Source organism: Eurytemora carolleeae, unplaced genomic scaffold (assembly GCF_000591075.1).
Source record: "Eurytemora carolleeae unplaced genomic scaffold, Eaff_2.0 scaffold2, whole genome shotgun sequence".
Lineage (NCBI taxonomy): Eukaryota > Metazoa > Arthropoda > Copepoda > Calanoida > Temoridae > Eurytemora > Eurytemora carolleeae.
In genome coordinates, this window is record NW_019396051.1 from 724,630 (window position 1) to 733,712 (window position 9,083).

Sequence of the window (9,083 nt, forward strand, 5' to 3'; positions counted from 1 at the left end):
ATGGTTGCACTCCTAAAAGCTTTTGGAGAGGAGTTGGATGATGGAGAGGGTTGGATGACGGAAGGATGGAGAGGGTTGGAGGATGGAAGGATGGAGAGAGTTTGAATAATGGAATAATGGAAAAGGGTTGAATGATGGATGAATGGAGAGAGATGTTGGAGGATGGGAGGATGGAAGCATGGAAGGATGGAGAGGGGTTAGATGATGGAAGAAAGAGAGAGGGGTCGGTTCTCCTAAATTGATTAAATTATATTATTTCCATCTATCATTATGTAATTGATTGGACGGTTTGGTTTCAGTATTATTATCATTAAAGTCATCTTGTGTTGTCTGTAGGTGGTAGGGTAGACACACTAGACAGATTTTCAAATATAAAATAACACCAGGCCCACTCCTATTGCAAGGGGGGAGGATAAAATTAATATTTAAAAACGAAATGATTAGGCCAAACCAAATGTAAAGATTGTTTACCTTAGAAATCCCACCCAGAAAAAATGCAAGGATTTCCTAATCAGTGGGGTCACAGATACCCCCCCCCGCATTGAGAAAAGTCAAATTGTAAATTATCACTCAGAGCTCCGCCATTCGAACAAAAATAAGATTACAAGCAAATTGTAATTTTAAATTTAGATAACGAGAGACAGTTCAGAGAGACGAATGAATTGAAAGCAAACAAAAAAAGAAAGATGCCAGGACGGAGAGAGAGAGAAAAAGACAGGTTTAAGCATACAGAGTTCAGGAAGATTGATGATAGAGAGGTTGGGCAAAAACTAAGATTAGCCTGGAGATGCTTGTTTAGATAAATAGGATCGGGACACAGAAAATGTCAAGAACTCAAAATCATTCAGAGGGGGGGGGGGTTGTATTGTCTTTGGGCTGAGACAGCATAGTTATTGATATCTGTATTCAAATTAGGAATAAGATTTATGCAAACAAATAATTTTATATCTTCTCAAGTTGGACCAATGAACCTAATAATGATTATCTCAAGCTTACTTTAAAGCTAAGGGGATACTCTAGTAGAATAGAAAGGATAGAGGGGAAAAATAGGGGGTTTAGTTTAGAGATTTTGATAACTTTTTTGACGATTAACTTTAATAATCAATCGTTCAAGAAAATCTTTATAAAATTAATTCTTAAAAAAATTATCAAAGTTTTTAATTTCATTTGCAAAGAATTCTAAGTATAATTTACGTGAAAATGATATATTTTTTAGAAATATACTTTATTCATTCCAGGAAGCCTTAAAGACATTTATGTGCAAATGTCATGAAATCATTATTTTTGTTTAAACAAAGATAATAATTGCAGCGTTCCGTTAAACACGTCTAAACTGGCCAGTTTATAAAAATAATATAAAACGTTATTTTAAAACGTAATTCAGAGAAATTGTGTAAAATTTAGTATATGTTAATACTGTCCTAAATATTCAGAATTACAAGGAGTAAGATTAGGTTTGCGCAGTATGACCTGCCACCCGGAGATTTACGCTTTTACAATTCTCCAGAAAATCCGGAAAAATTTACAGGTTCCGCGTAATTCTTTGATGTTTTTCCAATTTATAATATTGTTTACATCACCACCCTGGGATACAAGGAGATGTTTAGAGTTTAAAACTTTTAAATAAGGATTTTTTTCCCATTTAGAAGGTACAAAATGTAAATATGATAAAATGGTTACCAACATACGATGAGACTGTAGGTACAAGGGGAAAATTACCTTTCATACTCTTTATTACTCTCCAATTCTCCTTATTATTCTCTGATTCTCTTTAGTACTCTCTGATTCTTTTTAGTACTCTCTGATTCTTTTTTATACTTTCTGATATTCTTTGATGCTCTCTGATTCTCTGTGAAGTCTTTGATTCTCTCTGATGTTATTTAATTTTCTCTGAAACTCTCTGATTTCCTTTTTTTACTCTTTGGAAATCTCTGATTCTAGCTATGATACTTTCGGATTTACTCTCTGATAATCTTCGCTATTATCTAATTTTGTTTACTCTCTGTTAATCTCTGAAATTCTCAGATTTTCTCTGATTTCCCATGATAGTCTCTGATTTTCTTTTTTACTCTCTGATAATTACTGATTCTCTAAGTTACTCTCTAATTCTCTATGACAATCTCTAATTCTCCAAGATGCTCTCGACTAACCTCTATACTTCTTTAAAGTTTGCGTGCCCTTCTGTTCGTGTGTTTTATCGACTCCGGATTTCATGTTTCGTGAGACGGCCATCATTATTCCAATTTGTCTCATTATCGATATTTTACAATCAATTCCTACATTCAAACCTCTTGTAATCTACGCCATTTGTCGAGAAAAATTACGATTAATAAATAGTTCTTTGTATTCAGCACTTTTCTCTTCTCAAACTCCGTGCACACGTATTTCATAAAATGCGCGCGAAATTATTTATCAAGAAAATCTTGTTTTTAGCACTAATTAAATTACAAAAGTTTTAAATATTTTTAAAAAGAACATGATTATGGAAATATTAGCAAGCATTACATAAAAACTGATATCTGTCTTAATTTTTATTTGTTATATCACCACGAGTTCTTGTCTAATCATCACTTCTGACTCAATATTATTTGAGTTTTTGATCTATAAGAAGAAAAATAATAAATTTCATTTTTGTGCAATCTGAACTTCCAATTTTAAAAGATATCTTTGTTTAAATTTAATTTCACTTCATTTCCTGGCATTTACAATTCTTTCCTTTCTTCAAATTTGAATGTAAAATTGAAAAAAAGCAGAAGGGTAGCCCATTGTAATTGTATCAAGAATCCTTGTCAGCTCTGTATGCCAACCAGTACCTAGAGAATGAATCGTGGTATCATGAATATTAAACCCAGAGCTTGCATCTGTTGTTGAGAATAGTATTCAAGCAACCAGGTATTGGGTCTCATAAACTTGAAAAAGTATCAATTAAGAATATAATTGAATGAGGTAGGGTTGAGAACCTCCAAGGTTTACTCTCTTTGTTTCTCCGAACATGAACCTGAGAATCGTGAACTTAACTTAAATTGATTCACGAAGTAATTTTTCAAATGATCTACTCTCGACACCGACGCATTTAAGTACCCCCCCCCCCCACCTACTTCAATTTTCTTAGTAAACCCCCCTCTGTCCAATTTATCTTCTTTGCGATTCTTCTCTTTAATTTAGGTTCAACCGTACCTTAATTTTCAAATCAGTGATCTTGGGATTAATGCCAAGGAATTCATCTAATAAATGAAGATTGAGTTAAGATATGGAAACAAAGAGTTGAGATGTGTGTCTAGTGAATATCTGAATGGGTGGATCTTATTAAGGTTGACTGAGTGAGGATTGGGGTTAGGTTAATATCAACATTCTTTCTCAGGATCTCATGGAATCCTTCCCTAATAATAGGGCTGAAACTATTTATAACATTTTGATGGAAATGTCAGATAAAATCTGATTCATGGTTTGGTCACTCACACCTCATCTCTTTCATCCATCCGAGCCCTGTTCTGCCTTGAACCATAAATATTTGTGATCCTTTGTCCTCGTCGCATTTAGTATGAAATGCAATAGCTTTTAGTATGTTAGTACCTGTATTTGCATGGCAAAGGTTAGAACGAGCGCAATAAACATAAACATGCCGCGCCGCACCTCAAATACTTTCCTCTCGTCTTACTTTACAGCATAGTATTTCAACTGCAATCAAAGTTTTTAACTCTTCAACTTTCTAAACCAAAATAATAGGAATGCTGCATAGAGAGATTAGATTAAGCAGAGCCAAAAGTAAACAAAAGTTATTGGTTATTACAAACTAGAAATCAGTTTGTTGTACAATTAATTGTGTTATCTATGACACTGAAAACGATGATGATAGATGCAATCAATTAAATAAATGTTAGAATGACCAGTTAAGAAATAAAATGTTCTTGGAAGATTAAAAATAAAGAGAAAGAAAATATGTTGGGCCAAAAACTATAACATTCAAAACCTAAGGATTTCTAAACATTGATGTTTGGTATAAATTCAGTTTTTTTTTATCAATTCCTAATTTGATAACCTTTTATCCTTTTTATGCATCCGCTCTTTTCCCTCTCTCCATTTATCAGTTTCATAAGTTCCTTCTGTTTTAATGTTCGGCTCTGTTCATTCATTTTTCTTCTTCACTTTCTTTTTTTCATATTATCTCTCTCCCTGTAGACATTCCATCCCCTCTCTCTTCATGTATCTATTCCATCCCATCCTTCATGTATCCATTCCATCCCCTCCTTCATGTATCCATTCCATCCCCTCTCTCTTCATGTATCCATGCCATCCCCTCTCTCTTCATGTATTCATTCTATCCCCTCCTTTATGTATCTATTCCATCCCCTCTTTCTTCATGTATCCATTCCATCTCCTCTCTCTTCATATCCATTCCATCCCATCTCTTCCTGTATCCATTCTTTACCCTCTCTCCATGTATCCAACCCATCTCTCCATGTTTCCATTCCATCCCATCTCTCCATTCCATACCCTCTCTCCATGTATTCATTCTCTCTCTCCGTGCATCCATTCCATCCCCTCTCTCACTGTATCCATTCTCTCTCCATGTATCCATTCCAACCCCTCTATCCCTACCAATCCCTTCCATTCACTCTCTTCATGTATCCATTCCATCCTCAATCTCCATGCTTCAATTCCATCTCTCTCTCCATGTATCCATTCCATTTCCTCTCTCCATGTATTCATTCTATACCCTTTCTCCATGCATCCGTTTCATCCCCTTTCTCCTTGTATCCAATTCATCCACTCTCTACATGTATCCATCCCATTCCCTCTCTCCATGTATCCATTCCATCCCTTCTCTCCATGTATCAATTCCATCCCCTCTCTCCCTGTATCCATTCCATCCCCTCTCTCCCTGTATCCACTCAATGCCCTCTCTCCCTGTATCCACTTAATACCCTCTCTCTATGTATCCATTGCATCCCCTCTGTCCCTATATCCATTCCATCCCCTCTCTTTATGTATCCATTCCATACCCTCTTTCCATGCATCCATTCAATCCCCTCTCTCCCTGTATTCATTCAATCCCCTCTCTCATTGTATCCGTTCTATCCCCTCTCTCCCTGTATCCGTTCTATCCCCTCTCTCCTTGTATCCGTTCTATCCCCTCTCTCCCTGTATCCGTTCTATCCCCTCTCTCCCTGTATCCATCCCACCTGATGTGTTTATGAATGGTATTGTTTAGTGCAGGTGTAGATTCAGGACATGACACAATCAAAGCAATACACTGCAACTTGTGTGGCCTAGCTTGAAGGCTAGTGCATGCTGGTTCTGTCATATTCTAGGGGATAAAAGGAGAGAATTAAGAGAAGATAGGTTTCCCAGATTATAGAGAAAAGAAGAGAGATAGTAGGTTTGATAGGAGGAGAAAGGGAATATATTTGTTTATGTTTGTTGGGCGGAGTAAAGAAGAGTAGGGTAGATTTGATTTGGGAGGGAGAGTAGGATAGGTAATATAAGGAATGGTGGAGAGAATGAATGCATGCAGTATTTATCATGATAAAAAAGTTGCGGATTTGATGAACAAACCTTTTTTTCGATACTTAAATATCTATATAAGTGTATAAACGTACAACATATATTTATAAATTAAAAAGGATAGGTAATGAGTAACCTAGAAAGAATGAATAAATGAAGTATGAGGTATATGTTGTATTAGTTTGGATGAGCGGTTGAGTAGGATTGAGGGTGTACTTGAATTACATTGTAAGGTTTAGGGAACCGTTGGTTTAAGATGCTTATACAAATCTTTAGCTTAAAGGAAGATTGAGGCAGAGGAATGTTTTGAAGGAAGTTCGTTGGTTCATTCCAGGATGTCGGGAGAGATTTTCCGTTCTTCTTTGTCCGCTGGGTTTAGGACTACAAGGATCAGTTACAAAATGGTTCCCATACATTCATAGATACAGAGGAAGATAGATATTTATAAACATACAAAAAAAATCTTAAATATCTATTCAAAGAAATTTTAGTAGATTTGCTTGGACTATCTTTGGTTTAGGGCCTTAAGTCTCTATGGGCTCCAGTTCGGAATCTCTCACGTTATATTTCTGAAACTGCAGATACTTCGTGTACTCTTGGTACTTTATAGTACATCGGGTACTCCAGGACATCTAGTTCTCCTGCTACTTTTCAGTTCACCGGGAACTCCAGGTACTCATCAGTCATCAGAATACCGGGAACTGGGTTCTCTAGGACTTCTAGCACTCCTGGTACTTTTCATTGCAACAGACACTCCAGGACTTTTAGTAATCTTTTACTTTTTAGTTCACCGGGCACTCCAGGACTTTTAGTACTCTTTGCACTTTTTAACTCACCGGGCACTCCAGGACTTTTAGTACTCTTTGCACTTTTTAACTCACCGGGCACTCCAGGACTTTTAGTACTCTTTGAACTTTTTAGTTCACCGGGCACTCCAGGACTTTTAGTACTCTTTGAACTTATTAGTTCACCGGGCACTCCAGGACTTTTAGTACTCTTTGAAAATTTAGTTCACCGGGCACTCCAGGACTTTTAGTACTCCTGGTACTTTTCATCACACCTGGTAATCGAGGTATTCTGGTACTCTTAGTACTTTTCGTCAGTACACCGGGTACTCTAAAACTTCTGGTACGTTTTGCACTTTTAAGTACACCGGGTTCTCTAGGACTACTGGCACTCTAGGTACTCTAGGTACCACATATCGTCGTGTACTCCTGTTATTATTCCATGATCCTACTGGTCCTATAAAGCTATGATACTTCTATAAAGATAATAAGCGAGGTTGGTTGAAAGAAATGAAACGGAGAAAGATAATTTGATTTGAATAATTCGAATGCTGAGATAAGATTTGTAAACATCTCACGTTCAATCTCGCATTTAATCTCTCCGGACCTATAATAACATACCCATTCATTTAGACTGAGAGCCGGGCCTAGGTTTGGGGGAGGTTACGAGGGGAGGGGGGGGGGGTGTTCAAGGGGCTAGAGGGCTGATGGATGAAGGTGGGAGGTAGAGGTTTGATAAGAGATGAGGAAGGAAATCCTGCAAAATTAACCAAGAGAAAAGATTAGAAGATGCAGGAGGGAGGGAGGAGGGATGGGGGTCACAGGATGTGGTGGTTACTATTTGCTGGAAAAGTGGGTTGATTAGGATATGTGAACAATGTTATAAAATGTGCAATAAACATGTGGATGTAGGGTTTTGGTCTTAAGAGAATAGGGGGGGGGGGGATTTACCGGGCTGTGTATAGATTGTATATGTATTAGAATGGTTGATAGTAGACATAGTATGATGATTTTAGATAAACTAGTATAGTAGATTGTAGATATAGTAGGATGGTAAATTGTAGATATGGTAGGATGGCAGATTGTAGATTTATTAGGATGGTAGATCATAGATGTAGTTGGATGGTAGATTGCAGATACAAGAGGATGTTAGAATATTGATGTATTAGGATGGCAGAGTACATATCTATTAGAACAGTAGATTGTAGATATGAGAGAATGGTAGATTGTTGATGTAGGAGAATGGTAGATTGTGGATGTAGGATGGTAGATTGTAGATGTAGTAGGATGGTAGATTGTAGATGTAGTAGGATGGTAGATTGTAGATGTAGTAGGATGGTAGATTGTAGATATTTTAGGATGGCATATTGTAGATGTAGTAAAATGTTAGAGTGTAGATACAGTAGGATGCTATTTTGGTTACATAGTAGGATGGTAGATTGTAGATATATTAGGATGGTAGATTGTAGATGTATTAGGATGGTAGATTGTAGATATGGTAGAATGGTAGATTGTAGATATAGGAGGATGGTAGATTGTAGATATAGGAGGATGGTAGATTGTAGATATAGAAGGATGGTAGATTGTAGATAGGGTAGAATGGTAGATTGTAGATATAGGAGGATGGTAGATTGAAGATATATTAGGATGGTAGATTGTAGATATGGTAGAATGGTAGATTGTAGATACAGGAGGATAGTAGATTGTAGATATAGGAGGATGGTAGATTGTAGATATAGGAGGATGGTAGATTGAAGATATGTTAGAATGGTAGATAGAACGTGTTAGATTGCAAGGACGGGTCGGGTCAGGAGATCCCCAGCACGAGGTTGACGGATAGGACGGATTGATGCTGGAGAAAGAAACGAGATTTAAAGATAAAATATTCTCTCGTTGAACTTGGTGACCTGGAGTAGTTAGGACTCCGGATTGGAACCTAAACATATTGGAACCTGGAGATATTGGAACCCGAAGTTATTGGAACCTAAAGATATTGGAACCTGGAGATATTTGAACCTGAAGATTTTGGAACCTGAAGAAATTGGAACCTGAAGTTATTAAAAACTGAAGATATTGGAACCTGGAGATATTGGAACCTGGAGATATTGGAAGCTGAAGTTATCGGAACCTAAAGATAATGGTCCCTGGAGATATTGGAACCCGAAGATTTTGGAACCTGAAGATATTAAAGCCTGAAGTTATTGGAACCTGAAGATATTGGAACCTGGAGATATTGGAATCTGAAGATATTGGAACCTAAAGATAATGGTACCTGGAGATAACAGAACCCAAAGATTTTGGAACCTGAAGATATTGGAACCTGAAGTTATTGGAATTCTGAAGATATTGGAACCTGAAGTTATTGGAATTCTGAAGATATTTGAACCTGAAGATATTGGAATTCTGAAGTTATTGAGACCTAAAGATATTGGAACCTGGAATTATTGGAACCTAAAGATATTTTAGCCTGACGGTATTGAAATCTGAAATTATTAAAACCCAAAGTTTTAAAAACTGCAAAGCAAGACTTTAAAACATTAAAGAGAGCCTTGGCAATGTAAATTGTATTGTCGATGGTTTAATTTAAAAATGAAAAAATTACGAGTTAGAACACTATGAAATGCATTAAAATTAAGGGTTGGTTTGATTATTAAAATATACAAAAAATAACAATTATCCAGCTAGGTATGGTGGGTTCAAAAAGACGTTGAAAATCTTTACAACATAATCTACCCTATTTCCCCCATGCTCACTAAACCTTCATAAGCTCCTCCCCCCCCCCTCAATGCACCT

At 36.7% G+C, this 9,083-nt stretch overlaps 1 protein-coding gene across 1 annotated transcript in view; it reads left to right on the forward strand.

The window, feature by feature from the left end:
• The window catches only part of LOC111705305 (uncharacterized), a 29,417-nt gene continuing 20,334 nt past the window's right edge, over nucleotides 1–9,083 (forward strand). Inside the window, exon 1 of the mRNA XM_023477808.1 lies at nucleotides 1–99. Within this exon, the coding sequence (XP_023333576.1) occupies nucleotides 1–99 (99 nt within the window). The remainder of the gene's footprint in view (nucleotides 100–9,083) is intronic.